The sequence below is a fragment of the Pteropus medius genome, unplaced genomic scaffold (genome assembly GCF_902729225.1).
Source record: "Pteropus medius unplaced genomic scaffold, Ma_sr-lr_union100, whole genome shotgun sequence".
NCBI lineage: Eukaryota > Metazoa > Chordata > Mammalia > Chiroptera > Pteropodidae > Pteropus > Pteropus medius.
In genome coordinates, this window is record NW_024344253.1 from 4,952,294 (window position 1) to 4,976,494 (window position 24,201).

The 24,201-nt window shown below is 36.5% G+C and overlaps 1 protein-coding gene across 2 annotated transcripts in view; it reads right to left on the reverse strand.

Moving 5' to 3' along the window:
* The window catches only part of OLFM3 (olfactomedin 3), a 168,493-nt gene that overhangs the window by 18,693 nt on the left and 125,599 nt on the right, over positions 1-24,201 (reverse strand). Inside the window, exons 1-4 of one of the 2 annotated variants that reach the window (XM_039869596.1) lie at positions 20,214-20,481; positions 10,854-11,000; positions 5,155-5,310; positions 869-1,088 (exon numbers count right to left, since the gene is read on the reverse strand). In XM_039869596.1, the coding sequence (XP_039725530.1) occupies positions 869-1,088; positions 5,155-5,310; positions 10,854-11,000; positions 20,214-20,342 (652 nt within the window). In that variant the 5' untranslated portion in view covers positions 20,343-20,481. Of the gene's footprint in view, positions 1-868; positions 1,089-5,154; positions 5,311-10,853; positions 11,001-20,213; positions 20,482-24,201 lie in introns of those variants that run through there. The other variant, XM_039869597.1, reaches the window with a different exon arrangement.

Consider the following 24,201-nt stretch of genomic DNA (forward strand, 5'->3'; position numbering starts at 1 on the left):
CTTGAACTCATTTAAGTTTTATTTTAAACATTTATATTTATCCTTTGAAGTTTTCTTTACTAGAAATTACGTTTTTCAAATTCTTCACTCCTCTTCCCATTTTATTTCCTATTCCAGAAAGTGTTCTTTACCTTGAGAGAATACTTTTTCTATGGTCGTGTCACATCATGTCAGCATCTAAAATACCGTTACTAAATGGGTTTACAACTCCTCATTTCACATTAAGTTACAGATTAGTTCCATGATGACTTCAATGGAAGAATTAGCACATTGGTGCAATGAAAGAGTTTGTAAACTCAGACCAGGTTGAGTCAAGAACTGAAGCCTAATGTTCACCTCACACGCTTGGCCCTCCAGAGCAGTGAATATTTATTTGAGTAGGTGCCTCCTTTTTACCTCCTGAGCAGATGAGAGTGGCTGATGGTAACTCTGCGTAGTATGGTTTGCTTTAATCATTGCTGTTTCATATTTTGTCCCAGGACAACTTCTTTTCCAGTCTCTAACTTTCTCCAGTACCAGAATTGCCTCCTCTCTCCCCTGGCCAAGCAGTAATTAACCATAACATGCTGTCTTCGGTGAAACTTATTTCTGTTAGTGTAGCCAATAGAATTGGCTGTATTTGCTAGACTACTTATTTCAAACCATTGGGTGGTAACAGGGTGATCTGAAAATTAGACAACTGTTAGTCAAATAACACTCATTACCCAGGCACGCTTACACCATTAAAGGAACACTTACTTTACACTTAGAAAGCAGGCACTGTTTTCCCTATAATTAGGCATTTCTAACTATTTGCAAATGTAAGAATGCAGTTTCCATTGAAACTACTTAAAAACACAATTTAGACAAATGTAATCGTTCTACTCACTTAGCTTTTTCATGCAGTCACGTAGTCTGGTTTCCAAGCTAAGCACCCTTTGATGTAGTTCCTCGTAATCGTAGGCTCCGATTTCCTCCTGAATCCCAGTGAGGACTGCAGACAGATTCCGGATTTCCTCCTTGAATTGGGTGATTAACTTGGCATCTGTTTTGTACTGTTCCAGCACAGGGATCAAGGGCAGGAGCTCGTCCATCTTCTCTTTCAGCTCCTGTGAAAAGCAGCCGATTGTTCCTGAGCGTCATTTAAACAGATCAAGCAGCTATGTTCTTTTTAGTATGATACTTAAAGGAGATTATTAAAACAGATTCAAAATTCCTTATTGATTTTTGGTTGAAATGAGGTATTTCATGAGAATGTAAGTGGCCACATGATCATTAGTAGTAAATCCACTTATCTCAGCTTTGCAATACAAGAACCTCTCTAAATGGTTACATGCCTTTTTTATGAAACAGATTGATCCTTAACCATAATTACAAAAACTTCCTATGGTAGCAGGTATGGGTTTATGTATTATCTCACTTTCTAGTAGCATTTCATAAAGTGAACAATCCGTTATTTGGTTAGGAAGTAAAAGAAGGGTCCATGTTCTAATTATGAGTTATTAGAAATAGATCAAATATCCTATGCATGTTTAATTAAGCCTAATTACTCATTTACTGATTATCCATGCTATAGTGGTACTTGTAGGAAATTTTGGATCGTGGAACACTTTTTCCCTAACCGAATTTTCCCCGTATGGCTTTCCACCATGCCGTCTTTCCATTATGCCCAGGTATTCCTCACTCTTTTTAACATCCATCTTAGCACAGCATCATTTGGAAGAGAAGTTCAGTGAATATAATAAATCATGTAAAGCTTCTCTAAGCTCAGAGAAATGTATGTTGCTGTTTACTATTTTGAATTATTGCCCACACTGTGACTCTGTTTACCTTAGCCAAGATAATTTAGAGCTCTTTATGTAAGGCAGAGTTGCTTACCCATTTGGTGAATTAACTCTTTCGGGGGTCATGGTGTTCATAGTTATGTAACAACTGTGCCCAGTTATACAGTTGTTTGAAATTGGAATGTTGATTTTTGTCTAGAGAATAAGAAACATATTTTGCCAACTCAGTGTCCTTCTCCTAGCATCATGGGACCCAGTCACACCTGCAATTTTGGTTTCTAGAAGTGTCACCTTTTCTTCTTATCTTTTAACTTGGTGGTGGTGGTCAATGAAAATATTTTATGAGCTTATTTCAGTTGTGAGTGTATTGCCGGTTGTCTTGTTTGTGGAAAGAGCTGTCATTGTTATCATCATTTGAGAATAATCCATAGGTGCTGTCAGGAACCATGCTGTACACTGACTAATTTAAGAAGCTGAAAATTGCATTTTAAAATTACATCGAGAAGATGTTATTACTCTAAATGCATTAAAATAGCAGGAGCTCCCATTGCTGTCCTGATTTATGTGCTTATGTTTCTTGTGGGGAAATTTCTACTTGCTCTGTACATTTGTAATTCTTTGAATTGTCAATATGTCCATGTTGAGTGGGAGGGGACAGGTCTTAATAATGAGAAAGATTCATATATATATTACAGTCAAAATGCAGAATTGTAGAGCTTCATTCATATTGGTGGCTCAGTTGAAATAAACTTATTAGTCTTAGCATCTTGTGGCATCCCTAAAGGAAGACATAATTGCTTCATTAGGATTTTAATGAGAAGATTTAGTTCTGTTGGTACCACTTGCTACATTTTATGGCAATTACGACAATGAAGAGCGAAAAGAGAACAATACAATGTCACGACTCTGGTGGCGTTTTCCCCCTGAATTAAAAAAAAAAGGTATTTATATTTTTTGGATCTTTTCAAAAATTCATAGTTTGATTATTGGCAGTCAATTTTGAAGCTCTAGACGCTTGTCAGAGAACAGTGAGAAGTTCAGCCGATATACGCACCAAATTCTTAAGAGGCTTAGGTGGAGTATACGGATCGGTGTTTACTAATCCTGTCCAGGATTTCACTTTCTACTACGTTTCACTTACAGCAAAGGTTGTAGCTAGACTATCTTGCCCAACCATGATCTTTAAGTTTAATTCAGGGAGCTATAGTCTACTTAGAGAGGCAATGTGGTGTTGATATTGAGAGGCTTAACTTGGGTGCTGGGCATGCATATTAGATCTATGGCTGTGGGAAAATTGTTCGACTTCATTGTGCCTCATTTTCTTATCTGAATAATGGGGACAAAAATAGTCCTACCTGATAAGATTATTGTGAGGATTAAATTAGTTAATATATAATAAATTTAAACTATATTTGGAAGTATGTGTAGAATGCGTGTAATTCTTCAGAAAAATAATGTTTTTATCATCATTGCTATTTGGATTTTGACGTATAATTTTAGTATCCACTTGGATTACATGAACTAAGAAAATAAAAATCATTATGTCATATGATATTGCCTTAAAATTTAATTTTCTAATTGGTATCCTGGCTGCTGCTAGACAGACTCATAGAATGGGCAAATTATTTCCTTGTTTCCTTTCTTCTCCCATGAGTTCTCATAGATGTACATGCATCATCATGTGTCCCCAGCCGTGCCAGTCCTGACACCCGTAAGCTGCCCCTTGGCATTACAGAGCTCTGCACTGCCCATCTGAGCTTGGATGGTTTCACTCGGCGCCAGACACCCAGAGCTCCTCTCCTGTCCCTCTTCCTTTCTGGGAAAGCTCCTTATGCACTGTAAGTGCCAGCTTACCGCAGTCTACTTGTGGCGATGGCCTTGGCATCAAGCTCTGCAGTCTATACCCTAACCCTTACCATTGAAAATTGACATTGAAAACCTTTTGGTTTCCTAGATCTCCTCTGTGATTTAATATTTTTTGTTGGGAGGGAGACACTAGTCCAACATCGTTTTCTCGAGTATTGCCAAATTTTGGAACCCTTCCCCAATCTTATCTAAACAAAATTAAACAAAATTAATTACTCTTCCCTTTGTGCTGTTAAGTAAAGTTTATGTCTTTTACTATCAATTTCACCTGCCTGTTTGTTAATTGTCTTTCATGGGGCAGAGACTATGTATTATATATCCAGCAGAGGGTCCAGTACTACCTCGCACATGGTAAATGCTCAATAAATATTGGTTGAAATTAATTTATTTGCTCCTCAGCCTTATATTATTCTATTTACTATTTCCCCATAAAGTCTCTGTTCTTCCAGGTCACTCATTCTCTTATTTCCAATAATTTTTAAACTTATTGTATCTTCTAGGCATTTTTCTAATTCTAATTTCTTAACTCCCTCTTTTTGCTTACGTCTTAAACCTCATGATTCATCACTTTAGCCTCTTCTCTTGTCAATACCCTCAATGTTCTTGCCCTCTTGTCCTTTTGGGTAAATCTTCAAAACTGATTCAGTGAAAGACTGTTTCATATACCTCTTTACTCAGGCTCCTGAGCCCCACTGAAGAAAATTACAAAACCATAAAAATTTCTGCCATATTAAAATGTGCCGTGCGGAGATCCTATTGCACATCCCTGACTAGCTCCCTGCTCGTCACAATTAGATGTGAAAAGCACTTCTATTGCTTGACCAAGAGCTTGAATTCAGACTGACTCCCTTAGCATCAGTAGTGAATCTTGCTTCCTAATTGGCAAGGGAATCTGAGGCTATTATGTTTTAAAACCACAGTGTATTTTACAAACTGTGTGCTGTATCTTTGCAGATGGTATTATCATAGTCAGATTTTATTTCAATCTGTGCATTGTCATACATAGTTAATAAATGCCCACATAGCATGCTTGAAAGGACCATTCATTTTTACTATTTCTAAATAATTGCCAATACAACTTAAAGTCTAAAAAAGACTTTATTTGTATCAACTTATGAAACTACCCTCTTTCTTTGTGCTATTAATAATGGTATTATTACCTCTTTTAATAATTTATATTTTCTGTAGTTCTCATATTAGGGCATAAAGTCATCAAAAACACCTCGATAAATTTTATTATTAGTTTTTCTTTAGATTTCCCCTTGTTATAGATATTGAAGGCCTATAAATCTATCCAGAAACTCCACCTAGCTTTAGAAGGATGAGACTCTTTTTATGGCAAGTCTTATGCATGTTGGTACCAGCAAAAGGACAGTTTCAGTGGCGAGATGATTGACGTCCCCCATGAGTTTCACTTTGCACGTAGGGGCCAGCACACTGTTATTTTCTAGCTGAGTGCCATGCTGGCTCTTCATAGCACTCAGTGTCTCATTTGGATTGACAAGATTGCAGAAGTCAGACCTACTTGAAAATGCTTGGTCATTAGTGTCTTCCGATCATCTTCAATCTGCCGAAACTTGGCCTTCAGCCCTTTCATTTGGGTTTCCATTTTTAGAACATACTGGAAATCTCTCTGGGTTCTCAAATTTAAGACTTCAATAGACTGGGACATGTTCTGAACCTGTTAGACAAGAACATTGACTGTAAATTATTGTCTGTGTACAGGTATATACAATCACTACTAAAATAGCAAAAAATGACATTAGCATAAAGAACTGGAAATACCCAATCCATAACTGCATTTCTACATGACATATTTTTGGGAGGACAGTACTTCATGATAAACATTGAAACAATCCAGCAAGTTAAATAACAAAATGGACATTCTAGCATTAGAAATGACCATATAAATGAGAATTTAACATGTCATAAAAATAAATTTTTGAAAAGTAAAATTTTTATTCTAGGGCTTTGTAAGCTTATAATGCCCCAGTCTGTTAAATGTTAAAATAGACCGTTTCTATAAGTACTAAATCTGACTTCTTCAAGATCTGGGATGCTTGGCAATTGTGGATGATATTGAAGTATCCAATAGACCTAGAATGCATTCATTCCAGTACAGTTACTACAAGCTGCACTGCCAGTGCTCCCAGGGGTGAGACTGCATTGACCAAGACGAGTGGGGATGGTGCTGGGACGCCTCCTACCCGGCAGAGCATGCTGTTGAAGAGACCTGGCATCTGTATCAAGTATTTGGTAGAGGAGCAGTAAACACATGTTAGGCTGATGGCACCACCCTAAGTTCATTGAGCCCCAGGCTATTTAGAAGTAGGAAATAGGTGTCCTATAAAGCATGTACAAACAAGGAAAGAAAGGCTGCTGTAATTGTTGTGGCAGCAAAATTCTGAAAACAAAGAGAAAGCCTCTAATAGGAGGAGAGCTGTCGAATGAATTGAGAAATGAGATGCGAATAAACTATTTTAAAGAATAAGATAGCTCTTTCCACCTGTGGTTCTCAAAGTATTGTCTCTAGAGCAACAGCTTTGGCATCCTACTGGGAACTTCTCAGAAATGCAGACTCTTGGGAGGCTACTAAATCAGCACCTGCATTTTATCGATTCTCAAGTGATTGCTTTGTCCATTAAATTTTGAGAAGCACTGCTCAGCACGGAGGGATTTCCATGAGAAAAGCAAATGAGAAAAGCTAACATAAAAATCTTTATATAATTTTATTTTTTAATTCTAAGTCAAATTCTCCCCTCGCTTTCTTGCTCTCTCACCCTCTCACTCTGTCTTTCTCTCATGCACACAAGGTGGACACACACATGTAAAAGAAAATGGACTATATAAGCAAAAAATCATAAAGGTATGGAAGATTTAGAAGAATACATGTTAGGTTGTTAATGCTAGTTTTCTGGCAGGAGATGAGGTGTGGATGTGAAGAGAGGTAATAAAATATTGTAGAAAGAGGTCCTGTTAAACATGCATAAACCATCTGCATAAAGTTATATTTTATCTGCATGAGTGAGTACATGAAATCTTGGACAGCAAAAAAAAAATAGTAGTGAGATTTCAGGTGAGCTTTACTTTGTTTCATGTATTTTTATGTGTTATTCAATTTACTTTTTAATTAACATGTATTTATGTAATAAGTAAAAAGTTATTTTCATTGCAAAAATTGACATAACTAAGGAATGGATGATTTGTTCAGAGACAGATTTTTGTCATCCGGTAAAGTCACAAAGCTCAGTGAACTGGCCATCTCTAAAGAGCCCATTGTTGATAATATTCCTCAGAAATGGCACTTTCAGGAAAAGCAGTGAATTCTTCTGTCTTGGCTTGCCTCAATCCTCTACTTTTCTTGTCAGAGAAGGTCACATTTTCCTGATTATTTTTTTGCTGTCTTGGTCTATAGTCCTGCCTTTCATGAGAAAATTAATTACAGTCTAGCTTATATTAAAACTAATTGGATAATGTATGCGTTGGTGGGAGCAGAGAAATGGCTCCTTCTGTGAGCTCCATGATTTTGGAAGCTGTGTTTATTAATATCTTTTACTTCCAAGGCCTTGCACAGAACCAGGCACAGAGTAATTGCTCAATAAATATCTATTGGGTAAAGTTATCTTAGGCTTCCAATGGCAGTAATGGGTAATTAGTATTTTAATGTTTTAAGGAAAGTTTCCTTCTCTTTTCATTGGTAAGGCTATAGCATTATATGACTCCCAAATATTTATTAATTTACTATCGCTTCTACATTCAGAAAGCTTAATTTTTAAAAATCTTTAATGCAGCACAAAATTACTGAGACATTAAAAGCATGATAACTGCATCTGGGATAAATGTAATGCTTTTAAAATAATTTTCTGCTTCATTTTGGTTAAACGTGAGTAAAGAAAATCCATTTGCATTAAAAAAAAAAAACGATCTTCACATTTGAATATGGCATTTGTCTGTGAAGACACCAGTCATTGGCATGGCTGATATTCTCCTAGGAATTCTATGTACTGGGGCAGAGTCTGTACAATTAGAAAATGATGGGCAAGAGATAATCTGGATAAAGTTAAAAAACAGCCTCTTTTTTATTTTACTTCTGGCCTACCCTGTGAAGTTCATTTTCAACTTTATTTGCGTTGTGGGGAAATGCACTGAGAAAACTTTTGCTGAGTCTCGATTATAACCTATGTTGCAAAATCACATATAATTACAAGAGCCGATTTGGGGTAACGGCTAGAGATAGAGTTGTCTCATTGGAAAGGATCTGGCTCTGGGCTGCCTTTTGCTCTTCCTGCTGGCTGTAGCTAGGACTGTTTAGTTTCCCACTGGTTACACAAACCCACTGATGACACTAGAGAGTGATCACACTTGTCGGAAGAAGACCCATCTCCTGTGCTGCTTCTTTTAGCCTGCTTGTCTCTGATGTTCACTCTTATTCACAATGTGGAGGCTACTTTAAAAAAAAAGTCCAACAGTTCAATATGTTTAGATAGCCTTGAGGTTAACAGAAATAAACAGAAATTTCTTTACCGTAGGGCTTCACAGAAACTTTAGTATTAAACTGTGGTTGAAACCTTCAAGAGTGAAGTATCATGTACTGTGTTTATTAAAATGATTTTATTGGCGACCATGTCACTGGCATCCTATGCCAAAAATCACGCTTTAGGAAATATTGACCTAGACAATGCAGAACATCTTTAACTATACAGAGAAGCTGTACAGCTAACAAATATTTTTTTAAGTGAACAATTTTAGTTTGGGCGTATTAAAACCTGAAACATCATGAAACCAATTGTAATTTTTCTAATATTCAGTGATAGAAATACTGTTAACATAGTTTGACAGAGCATCACTTAAATGAACGTGGGTGCCACCAGTGACATTATGGATGACACTCACCATGGTGTTGAGAAAATGCAAAACTGATTTGTTTAGCTCCACAGTCTACCAGTTGAGTGACGCTAGCAGGCTTGTTAACCTCAAAAGCACGTTTCCTTTTATGAAAAGTTAGAAAGAAAACTACTTCTGCTGTGAGGATTGAATGGAGTAGATACAAATATATTAGATGGGAACTATTGTTATTAACTATTGTTACTAAACCAATCCTTTCATTAATGGTGAATGCAAAGGTCATTCTCTTGTTTGCCCTCTGGTACCTTGAATATATGTGAAACTATAGAGAAGTCAGCAAGGGACTAGCTCGATCTGAATAAGGAATGCTTATTTCAGATGTCTTTTCTTTAGGTCAGCACAGCAAGCCAGTGCTACTTCCTTCAGGCCACTCTAAATAGTGTGCACAATTTACTATTCCTCTGTCGGCATAACATTACCAGATGGTAAATTTGATAAACCTAACTTGCGGAGATCTTGATTTTGCTAATACTTTTTGTCATTTAGGTATTGATGAATTTTCAAAGGTGCGACTTTCTCAAATTTCTTTAAAACATTAAAGAAATTGCATCTTGAAAGGAGTGGTCATATAAATTTCAGTGATTGTTTTCAACCAACCTTGTTAGTTGTACTTTTTTGCCTTAGTCATCCTTTACTATTTCCTGGTTTTATCATAGCTCTGGAATACACTTCACTTTGGACCTGTAGAGGGTATTATCCACTTCCTGACATTAAGGCTTTATTTGAATTTTTTCAACTGATTTTTTGAGGAAATGTCTGAGTCTAGGTGTGGGTGTGTATGTGCAATGCTATACTGAAAAATAATAACAAAATAAGGTTATGGTGTCTAAGAAAATGTTCCTTACCACAGCTGTTGTAGAAAAAAATTTTTTTTTCTTCATAGAAGATTGGAGCAGAAAAACAGCAATCCGAGGAACAATACATTTTAATAGGAAAACAAAGCAAAATCTTTTTGTCAATGTAATTAATTTTCCTAGTAACCAAACAATATTAAACTATATATCTGAGATATTTTTTTCATAGAAATAAAATCAAAATTGAACATAATACCTGACTAATCATAGTTCACATGTCATGATTTCTAACCAGTGAGAGACTTACTAACTTGAACGAAATGACATTTGCTCTTGGCTGGAGGACAGATATTGAAGGAATAGGAAGGATGAGATCTTGTCATAAAACAATACTTAAGAGAGAGCCAATATATGATAACAGGACTAGGAGAAGGGGAAGAAAAACAGACTAATCTTTGTGCAAAAACATGACAAAAATATTTTAAAAATCTTAGGGCATCAATAGACTTCCAAATAATGTACACAGAGGGAACTTATTTTTAGATATGGCAGTGAAAGAAAGTTACTGTGGCTAGGCTTGATATTACATAAAGTAGGAATGTCTGTATTCATCTATTTGATGCTTTCATTCTTCTACCTGCTCTTAATTTTCCATAAAAAGCTCCCATTCAGTGCCATCATTGTGAGGACAATCATGGGAAGGATATCGCACAGAGCGAGTGTGGCGTCCTCTAAAAGCACATACCACCTGATTTATGTTATTATCCCTGATGGTATTTAAAATTCAAATGCATTTTCATCCTTCCATCAGCTTGGCCAACCCAGCTGTCCTATTATATTCAGAACCCAACAAACTAAAAGTCTGAATGAGAATAATCGAGAGAACCATTTATTGTTTTTTTTCCCTCCCCAAACTAAACATAAATAACCTTTTGTGAGCTGACTTTTATCTGTCAAAGAGAATGAATCAAGGGCATTCTGCATTTGATTGTTATGGATCCGGCTTAAGTAAATTATATGGAGAGAATGCCGTTGAATGAAATTGAAGAGCTTAATGTTCAAAGGAATGACTTAGAGAATGATGATAAATACTTGGAATTATTCATTATCTGTTCAGATAGCTTGCATATTGCATGCTATTATTTTAACTTCTGTGCAAGGTTGGTGATGGGATCCAAAAGTACGAGCTCAAGGAGCATAGTGTGATTCTGAGAGCTGAGGCTAAATTTCTGGTTTCACAATCAGACTTCTTGTCCTTTTTTTTTTTTTTTTAAGAGGCACAGATTAGATATTAAGATATATGATAGAGAACCAGTCTTAAGAAGGAAGGGTTGGGAAAAGTAAAAAGTCATAAGTGGAATAGAACAGGAAGCTTGGGGTACTCCTTTCAAGGAAAGGGAAAAAGTTTATTTGAGAAGGGGGACAAAAATTTAGACCCTCCTCACCATTATCTGCCTTCTTACATTTCCTTTCAACGAATGGTAGATTTCAGTAAAAATATGCGCAGGGGACACAGGACACCTACCTTTTCCAGCAGTTGGCGAAGCTGCCTGCTTTTGGCATCCCGGGAACACAGGTTCTGTTCCGGAGCAACCACTGTGCAAATGCATCGCCCGTCGGGATCCTGTGCTGAGCTGTACACTTGCCAGCCTTCTTTGGGACTAATCTGGGTCTGAGGAGACCAATGGCAGATACACAGAACACAGACCCCGTTATAGGATAAAGAGATTGTGAGTCTGTAGCATTTTAAGCAAAGCATCTTTTTCTGATAATTAATGTTTGTATTTTTATTCTTTAAGGTTAAAAGGAGAGTAAACAGCTTACATAGGCAGCACAGGCAGCACAGCTTCATTCAGTTACACCTTCCTTATCATGCCCAGAGGGAGAATCTTTCTCTTATTTTAGGTTCCATATTGTTAATCATTTATTGATCCTATACCATTGTTATATTTGGACATATTAATGCAACTTTAGAAGCATCCGATAACCTCTTAGAGACATATGACCACTCTTTCTATATAAAATCTGTTAGCTTGTCTTTCTCAACAGTAAATGGTAATTAGTAGTATATTTTTTTCTAATTATTATTCATGTGTGATATTCTGAAGCAAAGCCCTATCCCAAGAAGCTTCCTAAGTATTAAAGGGCCAATTATTAATAAAGCTGGAAAGGTATCATATGAGAATACAGAGTGAAAATAATTAGATCCACACAATTTTGCAAAGGATACAGCATCCCAGAGGAGTTAGAGTATTTTGGCATAGTCTGCCAAATTGATCTTCCCAAATTACTCCTGTGCACATCTCACCCTGCCCCCTAGAACCCTAGCTCGAAGCTGTGTTCCATTTCTACTGCAGTCTGCTTCCTGTTAAGTTTTTAGGTTTGCCTCCTGTATCTTCCTACAGGAAAGTTCTCCAACCAAACTGGTCTATGTGTGTCCTCAAAGCATGCCTCCTTGATTCATATTTGTGTTACTCATTTTGCTTTTCTTGCTTGAAATACCTCCTTTATACAACTTCAGTTTTCTTAGCCCTCATGGATTCCAGCACTTCTGAAGGACCGTCCATACTATTTATTAAATTTTTAATGTATATTCTCTAGTATTGATATTTGTCTCTCATTTGTCTTATTTCAACAATAAGTTTATATCCAGCTACAAGATCTATTGGCTTTCTCCCTTCTGCCATATCAAGATTTTATGAAGAACAAAGATAAGTAGCCTCATTTTTTATCTAGTTATTTTCAGGAAGAACTATGCTTCGCGTGTATACTCTGCATTGTACAGAGTCCTGGTGGATGCCGTGATGCACGGCTCAGAGAGGCGCTCCTCGTTCCTCCAGCCCTCGAGAGTACTGGGAGGGGGACTCTGTCGCTTTTCTCTTTGGGGATCACCTAGGCTGAAGAGCACTGTCTGCTCAAGGTCAGGCCCTGTTCCAAGAAACGGCTCACGTCCATCGACTTGCTGATGCAGAGGTACAAAGGAACAGGAATTATTATTGTTCCCATTTCACAGAAGAGAGCATTAATTAACCTGCCTGAGAATGCCCAGCTTGTGTGGGGCAGAGCTGTGCATGAAGCAGGGCAGTATGTTCCAGCACAGAACTTTTCAATAGAAATTAATGAGAGCCACATGTGTAACTTAAAAATTTTCTGGTAGCCATGTATAAAAGAAAAAAGAAACAAGTAAAATTAATTTTAATATATATTTTAAGTATATCAAAAATATTTTTATTTCAACATCTGATTGATATTCATGAGATACTTTACATTCTATGTTTTCCCTTTTTTGTACTGTCTTTGAAACCGAGTGGCATTTTCACTTCGGGCATACCTCGGTTTGGGCTAGCCACATCTTCAGTGCTCATGAGCCACCTGTGGCCTCCTTATTGGACGGTACAGCTCTGGAGTCTCGCTTTTAATTCCGGCACTATGGCCATGTCAGTATAATGCTGAATAGCCAGATAATCGTTTTTAAAGGTCAATCACATGAATATTGAAAAAAAACTACCTAACAGATATTATATAGACAAGCCATCCAGTTTGCACCTGAATTTGTTTTTCCTGTGGAAATATCAGGTAAATCAATGGGCCTCCTTCTAAGCACTGTCTTGTACAGCTGGGCCGTGCTATTCTTTAGTTTTCCTATTATGGTTCCTAGGGATGCAGCAGATAGGGAGGTGTTTTGTTTTTGATTGGGAGAAGAGGGAGCTGTATTTAGTCTAGGAAATAAAGTATTTAATGAATTGGGTTGGAGGGGCTAGGCCAAGGAAGATTGAGAAAGGGCTGAGGGTCAGGAGCTGAGCTGGGGCAAGGAACAAGGAGGTGAATGGAGGCCAGCAGAACATTATCTTGCAGAATGCCCAGTGTTACTGGGCTGGTCAGTTTACCTATAGACTGGTCAGAAGCAAATTCTTAAAAACGACCGAATCAGGCTGACTTCTCTCTCCACAGATCTGCCACATTCTGTGAGGTTTTCCTTCTCTGGAATTCACAGAGAAGGAAATACAATTTCCTGTTTATTCAGTCCCAGGAAGCTTATCACATACTGTCAACTAACACACAGTTCTTTTTCTTTTCAAGGGCTTTAGCGATAATCACTAGGAGTAATGATAGGCATTCCAACAATAGTCGTGAGCAAATATTGAGGAAGCTATAAATTATAAACTCAAGTAGCATGTAAAGATGTCATAGTCCTCATTATTGATATATAATGGAAAGCAAATGATGCCAAACCTTTCTTTTTAGTCTCCTTAAACTCCTTTTTTAGATAGTTCATAGAAGTCTCCCGTGCCTCTTTCATTTCTGGGGCATTGAATTCGTTATTATTTCTTTTTTTTTTTTTCCATCCCCCTCTTTCCTTCTTGAGCTTATACCTGAATATCCAGTTAGGATAGAAAGATGTACTCAGAGTTATATATTATTAAAGTCAGATAGGATCTTAAAAGTTATTGCATTATTCTTTCTGTATTAAAGAAGAAAAATACAGAGAGATTATCTACAGAATGGAGATAGAAACAGCTTAGCAGAGTAGTTTCAATGATATAATTAAAGATTTAAGCTGAGTAACGTATGGGATTGCTATATCTAGACATAGATCCTGTAGTTTCAGCTAGGCTTCTAACATTGAACATAATTCTCAAATATGTCAGAAAATTAAGGCTTGTCACTAGAATAAATTTAGCTTTTGGATAAAGGAAAAGATCATTCAATTGTAATATTAAAATATCTTTAACAGCAGTGCAAACACTGATTATTAAACCTGGCACCATTAATATTGATTCTCACTTGCCAAGTGTTTGGCTAACTAGTGAGGAGCTTATCATGACAGGAGAAGGTGTCAGTTGCTCTCTGGAATGAGAAAAGCAGGAAAGGTGAACAGAGTTTGATGTTCATTTAGCATTCCCCTGAAGTGTCAGCTTAATAAAAGTAAAGACTTGAGCCTTGTTTGTACTTCCAATTGTCTTGTAAGAATCACTGAAAAAAGCCATGACCTTCTCTACTACAGAGTTAGTTTAAATGATCTCAACTATAACGAGTTAACCTCTTTGGCAGGAAAAAGGTAACACAAAAGAGAAAAAAGCTAATATAAGAGATGAGTGCCTGACAGTCCTGTGGGTTTTGATAGAGACCTCTGTTTCAGGGTCAGTGATAAAGGAAGCTTTATAAGCATCTCTAGTGACCTCTTTTAGGACACCCATACTGGCTTTGAAAAGAGGATAAAAATAAAACCAACTAAGACCTCATGTGGAAGGAAATATTTAAATTGTTTGGATACCAATGAGAAAAGACTTGCTCCCATTTTAATTTAAAAGAGCAATTATTCAAGTGTCAGCAAAACATGTAATAATGGCAAACATTTATGGAGCTCTAGCCATTAGTTGGCAGTTCACATGTGTTATTGCCTTTGAAAATCACAGCAATCATGTGGACCAGGGGATGCTATTCTGCCCATTTTATGGATGAAAAAAGTGAGGCTTAGAGACAGTCAGGAACTTGGTCCAAGGTCATGGAGGCCAGTAATCAGCAGAGCTGGGATTGGTACTTGCACAGTCTGATTTTGGAGCCTGAAAATTTAACCACCAGTGATATGAATTCTCTTTATATATGATGATGATGACCCTGATAGCATTTTCTGAACTGTGAAGTCCACCTGGAGGGTGCAGATCGTTTTTAACCATCTAAAACGTTGCTAATCACAGTGATTACTGATATAGTTCTCTTTGAACCTTTTGTGTTAATTAGAAGAACTAAATGAACTTTTTAGCAGTTTTTAATATTATAAAACTCATGAAATATTTAAGAATGCTCTAAATAGGGGAATGAAAATGATAATTTTAACAACTGGATTTCAAGTCTGTATTCTTTGTTTATAATTTAATTATAAAACTATGCTGTATCGGTATAAAGCTACTGTGCGAGATTTATCCCAAAACTTCAGGGGCTTTGTACTAGAAAAGAAGGATCCTGGAAACTGAGATAGAAGTTAAAAATATCAAAATATCTTGCATTTCAGTAGGTTTTTTTGTTTATAAAATCCTTTCTCTTATATTAGCTTCATTTCTTTTGAACCAACTATCCTTAGAGTCAGTATCTTATTTTACTTATAAGGAAACAAACTTAAAAAAATAAGCATTTTTTCCCCATCACCCATTTAGTACATGTCATATGTGAGACTTATACCAATTTTCTCCAACATCAAGCTTGGAAGTCATTAGGTTTATTCTTTTCCAATAAATGCAGATAAATGGTCTATGTCCATTTGCCAATAGCCAAAATAGTGTGCTTTAGAGGCGATGCCCCCAGGCAGGCAGAGGGCATTATCCAAACAGTTGGAAACAAGTAGCCATTGGCACCCGGCAGGAGTAGTTAGCAGTGAGGGCTCAGGGACGCAAGTGGATTTTCCCACGGAAGGCAGTGCAGTCATTCATTAGGGCCCCGGTGGAGGGCTAGGCAAAGAGAGAATTCTGATCTTTTGAAAAAAACAAAATCATTTGGTTGAACATTGCTAGGTCTTATGTTTTATGCTGAGTTTCTGGGAATTTCATAAAAGTTCAGAGTGAGGCAAAAAAAGAATAAGGGATCTAGGTACTGAAAGTAGTGTACAAGGTAGGGGAAGATAAAGCAGAAAAAAAAAATCCATTTACTAAAACCTGTTTGATTTAGAGTGGAGAAACCTGAGTGATGAAAACCCCTTACAAATTTGGTCTGAGGATGGGTTTGGTCCCAGACAGTTGAAATGTGATTTGGCATGCTAATGGCTTTAGTTGTGGAGAGAGGAGAAATGTGAAGACAGGAATTAGAGAGATGTTGACAGACCATGCTAAAAGAAGCTGTGTTCTGGAGGATGTGTTAATAAAGATGTCACTATATTGCAGTTTTCTTCCTATTTCTTATGAGGCTGGTTGGAACTAAAATAAATGCATATTGTTCACTCAGGAAAACCTTAAGGCTCTAAGAAAAAAACAACTATAAAAATAAACAAAAACTCAAAGACATCATCAAATTTAGGTCAGTAGGTCACTTTTGCTCGTACTCTGGAAATCATAATGATTTGGAGTTGGGAAGTCATAAGTGGTCCTGTGTCTTTCCACTCAATGATACTTCTTTTATGTTTTCTTCCTGTGTTTCCACTTGAACTCTACATAATAGGAATTTCACTGCTTCGTAGGTAGCCCCTTCCACGGGTGGAAAGCTAAGGGGCTGAATTTGAACTTTTCTCTGTAATTTTCTCCATTTGGACCTACTTCTGCAAGAACAAATCCACATTCTTATGTGTCACAATTCCATTCTAAAAAGGCAATGATCACATTCTCTGTGGCTCTCAAGATTTGCCATTCTGTTCTCTCATCCATCTCCCAGTCCTTAATTTGTTTATTTGCTCTTTCACAAAATGGACATTGTCTAAGGACTTGGGAAGAAAAACAGTTATACAAAACAGAGAAGTCAGATATCTTCATCTAGGTCTAAAAAAACGTTGGTGAATTGAAGGTAAGAAACTTACAGAATATTGAGAGTTTGTATCAGGGTATTCTGCTTCTTTCGTAGCACTTAAAACTAACTCATTCAAGTACTTGTGTAAGAGGAAAAGCCAGCTATATGTTTGAAAATGAACAAAACTAATTTCTTCTGCCCACAGGGCCCTTTGAGGCCTCTTTCCACCTCAGTGGTTGGGCTGAATGAGAACAGCTGGTGTCTACTGAATGTCCTCTGTTCAGTTGCTCTGCCTGGTGTGGAGTCCACAGCGTGGGGGACTTCTTAGAAGCTCAGCCTCAAGGAGAAGTAACTCTGCACCAGAGACAAGTGTCAGAGGAAACTTGAGCTCTCTCAGAATGGAGGCCTCGCCTCTGCAGACACCAGCTCCTCCAAAGCTTGGTGGGCTCAGTGATAGATTTGAAGGATAAAAAAAGATAGAAAACAGGGCCAAAGAGAAGGATAAAGGAATTTTTCAAGATTCTAAAAAAAGAAGAAGGAGCTTATTTCCTTAAGAGGGAGCTGTATTTAACTACTTACTAACAAAAATATCCTGGAAATTTAAAAACCTTTTTTAGCTTTGAAACAATCAAACGTACACTGCCAATTTCAGAGACACCTGCCATAAACAGATTTAATTGACATTTAATAATTAAAACCCTATTTTTTAATTTTTTTCATTTAAAACTCCATTTAAAATTTCATTTCAGATTATTTAAAACTACCCTTCTAGAGAAAGACTATGTTCATATTTGTGTAAATCTGTACTTTTTACCATCTGTACATGCTACAAACACTCTTAAAAAAAATTTTAAGACTTGTCTTTTTTTTTTTTTAATTTCGGTGTATGCACAATTGCAGGCCCATCTCATTCATAACATCTAACATAAGAACATAGAGTGAGAAAGGTGGGAAGGGCTGGGCAACATAGCACTGCCTACGGGGAAGGGAATTGTTAATGCTTCAATCTAAGAAAAGTGGAGTCCAAGGTCATCGGAAACCATCTGAGTAGGGCAGAAAGAACCTAGTGTGGCACCCAGGGCCAGGAAGGCAAAGGCTAGCGAATGTGAGTTAAAGGACTTCCTTGCCCAGGACTGCAGTCACGTGACTTGCTTCTGCCCTTCTCTCTGTCATTAACCAGCTGGGGAAATCTGTTTAGTCAGTTACACATTTTGGGTCCATGTTCCCACTTGTAGAATGAGGAAGCTGGGTTAGATTAGCCACATTTTCAGCTAAACTCTTGAGAGCTCTAAGGTTTCTCTGGAGGTATCTTGACTAGGGCAAGGGCTCGATTGTATGGGGAGGGAGCAGGTGGTGGAGGCCCACCTGATAAATGCTCCCTCCATCATTTATTATTTGTTTGACCAATGACCTGTTTTATATATTGGATTTCCACTTCAAATTTGATTCAACAAATATTTATTCAGTATGTTTACATAAGATTTAATTTGGGAAAAAAAGGCACTGCTGCCAAAAACAGTGTGAAAATTACTGGCCTGGATGGTTTCTAAGAGCCTTTCCAGCATTAACATTTTATGAGCTTAATTAGGAAATACAGATTCGTTCATTTTTCACCACGGGAATCCTAAAGTATGAGCAATTATCTTGAATAATTAAGGTAGGGAAATGTCACAATGGACACCATTCCTCAGTAAGGTAGCCATTCTGTAAAACACGCAGAAGAAAAGAAAAAAAACAACAAGCTTTTGCAATCTGGTTTCTTCATCCATTTCAGTAAATACCATAGTGCAAACTTTCCTGAACTTCCTTTTGTTTTCATCCAAAGGAATATTTGGTTGTGTCATCACCTTCGTAGATCACAGCAATGCTTTATATTTTTCAACCAACAGATTACCAAACAAAAGTAAAGAAAATAAATTTACTTTAAACTTACAAGATAGCTAGAAGCCCTGAAAGAATCACATCATTTTGGAAATTTGATTCTCTTCTATCACCAACAGAGAGAAGAAACTAAACCAATGTCTATATACACAAAAATAATAAATATATCTGAGAACCAAGGGACCAAGTTTGAAATATAACTCAGTTATGAATTTCTTAGTTTAGATTCACTTTCCGAAAGAGTTAATTCAACAATTAAGTTGTTGAAAACCATCAGACACTTGAAAATTTGGCTCAGTAAATATTAAATATTGTGAGTTTCTTTATTTTGTAATTGTTCATTGATGACATATCATGCTTTCTTTATAACCACAGATCTCCTTTACATCCCACTAACCACACGCAAATCATGTAGGTAAGGAGGAGAATCTCAATAACTGGGGCACAGAGGTTTCTTAAGTGACTGGAGGGAGGTAAAAACACAAAAGCAGGTCAAAGTGTGCCTCACATGTGCTCTCCTGGTGCCCTCAGCACTGGGCGAACCTGTGAAATTATGTAATTAATTTGACCTGACTCTACTAAGTTAATTACACATTGATTGATAGATTAATTATTATTAATACAAACAAGTCTTGAATATAGTTACTTTTCTTTCAGTATCTGACTTTTTCTGATCCATTAGAGTAATCTGGTGATAAAAACAGATAAAGATAAAAAAGTGCTCCAAACACTAATTGTTTCTGTGCCTTTGTTCCATAGCAGGGAAATTGTTTTTCCAAGATATTCCTTCTGTTTGAATTTGTAAACTTTTATTTAAAAAACCAATAGTTTTCATTTTTATTTTAAAGATTTTAAAGTATTGCTAACTAAACCATGCTCCAAACTATTAGAACAGACTTTGTCATAAATTGGGAAGGGTTAAAAAGCCATTACTTTTAGGCGATTGAAGACTACAGGACTTAGACTCGTAATAGAAGTCTTTATAAAAAATTAAACTATACAAGGAGATGATTTTATCATGTAAGTTATCTATTCTTTGTGTTTCTTGGCTCTTAACATCTTTTTGGCAGGCTTTAAATTGCTAAGGTTTTTTAAAAATTCATATATGTTTAAAAGAGGTTAGTTTCTCTGAATGCATTGCAAACAATCACAGAATTCAATCACAGAATTCAATTCCAAGGAAGAACCTGCTATACTACAACTAGATCAGAAAGACTAGACTTTGTAGTATACTTCATAGAAAAAAATTAAGGTGATTTTACAGACATTAAAAGAAGTAAAATAATAAGAAACAAAACATATTTCTTTAAGAATCCTTTCAAACCTCGAGTGAATATAGTCAAGTTAAAGCTTTTTCTGTTTAAAAATTTAATGAATGTGGTATTTCCTTTCACAAGTAATTTCTTGGGCAATTATTTGTTTTTGGTGTCATTTTAAAGTTTTCATTAAAAAACCCATGACTAAAGTTACCACATAGAGAAGCAAAATCTCAGCCTTTGCAGCTTACAAAATAAAGCCCACTGGTTTAATACACTTAACTTCCCAAGATGTCCAGACCCACGGGGTGACTTACTAAGGCATCTGTCGTCGACAGCCTTGTGGAATTCAGTCCTACCAAGGATGGTAGAGTTTGGGACATCCAGTTTGAGATCATTGCCATGGTACTAAGCACAGCGCCAAGCTTCAGCAGTGGAGAACTCATTGCTGTGGAGCTAATGAGTTTTCATAGTGACTGATTAAGATCCTGGTGCTGGGCTGGCAGCAGAGGCGTGACTGCAGCAGCCACATCCACAGCATAAAAAGAGATCAACTTCCCCAGCTCTAATCACCGGGAAGAGCTCACAGAACCTCTCTCTCCCCGTCACGGGAAGTGCCCTGCACTTCCTTTCCTCCCTTATCAGACACTGCTTGATCATCAAAGGAGATATTCTTGGGAGGGCTTGGTTGGTAATTAGCAGAGCAGAGGTGGAAGGGAGGTGGGGCTTGAGCTTGCCCGCTCCTCCGCAGTCAGTTACCTGGAGTCCATTCCCTATAGGGTTTCTGCGAGTATGTATAATCAGCTACTTTTTATCTTTCATAAAAAATACACCTTTAAATGCAGGCCTGCCAGCGTGCACATTTCAAACACCAATCTTAATACCTACAGATTTCTTCGGACATAGAGCATAAAAACAAGCCTGTAAAGAATTTCCAAGATGATCAGATATTGACAGAGATTACTTTTTTAAACAGTAACCTAAAATTAGCTTTGTCTTCTCTAAAAAAAATAGTCAGATTAATAGCTACTGCCTGTGGAGGACATTACCCTAGGTACCTTATATATGAACAGACAGAAAAGACAGGCTTGGAGAAAAGCTGCTATTATGGAAATGTCATATGTTTTCAGTTTTGCTTTTACAAATGAGAGCCTAGTAGTTGCTCAGGCACAGAAAAACTCACTTAACCCTACTTTCACCTTGTGAGGATTGGCGGGCAGATGCAGGAAGGGAGTCTATGTCACGAAAGCATATATGACTTGTATAAAAGGCATAGCATTGGATTCAGGGACTCCGAGGGTCTATCCTTGTTCTCTTGTAGTTAGTTGTGTGACTGGCCAGTGGCTTAAAATCCCTTGGCTTCAGTTTTGTTTTTGTTTTTGTTTTTTCTTTCTCACAATATGTTGGGGTTGGACTCCATACTCTCCAAGGCTCCTTCCAGGTTTAAAATTCAGTGATCTGTTTATTAGAGTTTTGTTGGCCAACATACATGTTGTATTTGGGGCTTATGGGTAATTTTATTATATTCTTTTTACAGATGCTACAAATTGCCCACATCTAAATCTCAGTTCCCAAATGGAATAAATCAGAGGCCATTGTCTTGTATAATATATATGGTTTAAAGTAAAAATATAGAGAGAAGACATGAAGGGAAATATGGCTGAATGAAAATTAAGAGAAAAGGAATCTGTTATAAAAAGGAAAAATATTGTTTTGATTCCTTAGGAGAATTCTGACTTTGTGTGTAATTGGAATTTTCAGCCAAAGATAAGTATTTTTCTTAAACAGTTTTGGCAGGAGAAATAAAATGTCTTTAATAAAATTGAAAGAGATACATAGTTATAGAGGTATATGTCCCCTTTATTTTCAAAAACAGCTTTAGACTGGAATGAAACTGAAAATCCTCCTCAGTCTTCCTTTCACTAGGAACCACGGTATTTTTTTTCCTATCAAAATAGCCAAAGGATTTTAATTGATTCTTATTTTTTAACCATAGTATGAGAAAACCAAATATTATTTTTGTCTTTCAAAAATCATATCACATGAGAAAACAATAAGGATAAAAGAATAATCGTTTTGATATTAAAGTTAACATTAAGTAACAGTATTCATAGAAAGGATGATGAAATTTTACATTAGTCTTACAGTGTTGCAATAACAAAAAAGGAAAGTGGATTTACAAATATGATTGTTTGAGAAATACACCTGTAACTCTATCTGACTTGAATAAAGGAGGGGAGTGTCTTTTATAGAGCTCAGTTTCCAAAATTGAAAACTCATATGCATGCAATTACTGGATAATTTAAGATGCGCCTTCGCAGATGGTAATTATACTTATTAATGAAACTATCAGTCAACAAAATAATAGCATCTTTAGAAGAAAATAGGATTATCAGGGAAACCAGTGCTCTTATTTGCAAATCCAAGTGAAAGGAAGAAATAGAAATAAAACACAAATGAATGCTTCTTGCAATTTCCCAGTGATGCGAATAAGTACACTAAAGACTGAAAGGGAACAATGGTGAGAGTTTATGATTCGATGATGTTTATGAACAACATAAAAGCTATAATGTGTTGTTTTTAGAGCAGGTTTAAATGGCACATATTAAAATAGGAAAGCTTGAATTATAATGATTATTAGTTGTGGGAAATAAAAAATAACTATGAATAGTAAAGAGCTAAATAGTTTGTGGTGTTCTCATACTCTATTGAAGTGATTATCATTATAATTTTCACTTTAGAAGTTGAATTTTAGTTTGCAGATGGAGGAGGTGATTATTCCATGTAGAAGTAGCAAAAAACCCAGTGGTTACAGAAATTCCACAAGGATAGTATGAATGGTCATGGAGTAAGTGGCAAGAGATGAGGCCGGAAATTTTAGTGATCAGCTCCCAGGCTTCAGGGTCACCCAAAGATGTCTGTATGGTATCCTGTATGTAATTTAAGAATTTCAGGCAAAGCAATGAAGTCATTAGTTTTACGTGAAATGACTACTTTGGCATTTGTATGATGCAGGCTAGACAGGTGAGGATTGCAGGAACAACAGAACATATCAGAGACAGGAAGGCCACTTAGGGATATTCTCATAGTTTAGGCAAGACTTGATAAGGACCCAGAATAAGAGGCTGTCTGTGGAGTTCAAAAGGATGGATTCCATAAATATTTGAGGTAGAATTGACAGCACTTTGTGATTGAGTAGATGTGAGAAGTGAGGGAGAAGTTACCTGGGGGAAATTTTCAAGTTTGGGGTTTGGGTGGTAAATGGTGTTTATCAGGATGAGAAATAAAAGTAGAAATATAACTTTAGAAAGATAGGGTTTATTGCCACATACTGGATGTGAGTTGCCTGTGTTAAGTAGAGTCCCTGGAGTTCAGAAAAAAGTTAATTTCACTAGACCACACAACCTTAATGGCCTCATAAAAATAATATGTCCTACACAGATGACAAAAATGTTTAGTTTAAAACTACCAATGGTTTTATTTAGAGTTTAATTCAAGATAATCTCTAGATTTAGTTACCTTTACGTAATTCCTATACACTTTTGTTTAAAAATAACAAACAAAAACAACTCAAATCACCAGTAAATAGTGAAATTATTAGTAACGAGTAATTTCACAGAAAATACGACCTGACTACATACTTTTCATTTTATAAGTTCAATGTAGATCAGTAACTATAAAACCTACCAAGTTCATTATTACTAATGGGATGCTGAAATATGTTGATTAATATTGATTAATTAGATCTTACAGTAGCCTGTATTCTTATTATTCAGAGCATACTTAATGATAAACCTATTTAATAAATAATAAGCAAATAAATACTGAGTAAAAAAAGACAATTTATCTTATATAATATTGGCATGTATTGTCATTGGAATTTTATTTTTTTCCTTGACTTAGAGCACAGAAGTTTGTTAACGTTACTTTAATGCTCGATATACTTTCTCGTTTGGGGGCTATTTGTGCAGTAAGTGTGTGTGAGTTTCTGAGGAACTCAACTTAGGCAGATATGGAAAAGTCAAACACATGGATGGCCACATTAATATGGTAGAAAACTTTGACTAAGAAAAGTGGGAAAAAAGACAGATTACTTGTTAAACAATACAATATTTAAGGAGGAATTGTCTGCATGTACTTCATTGTAATTTAAAACATTTGAACTTTGAATGGCTTGAGGAAGAGAGGAGAATGGAATATTAGATGTCAAGACCAACTGTAGAGGGCGAAGAAATTATTGATGAAGAAAGAAGAGCAGAGAAGGAGCAGGAGGAGAGGAGGAGGGTAGCAACTGGGTAGAATTCT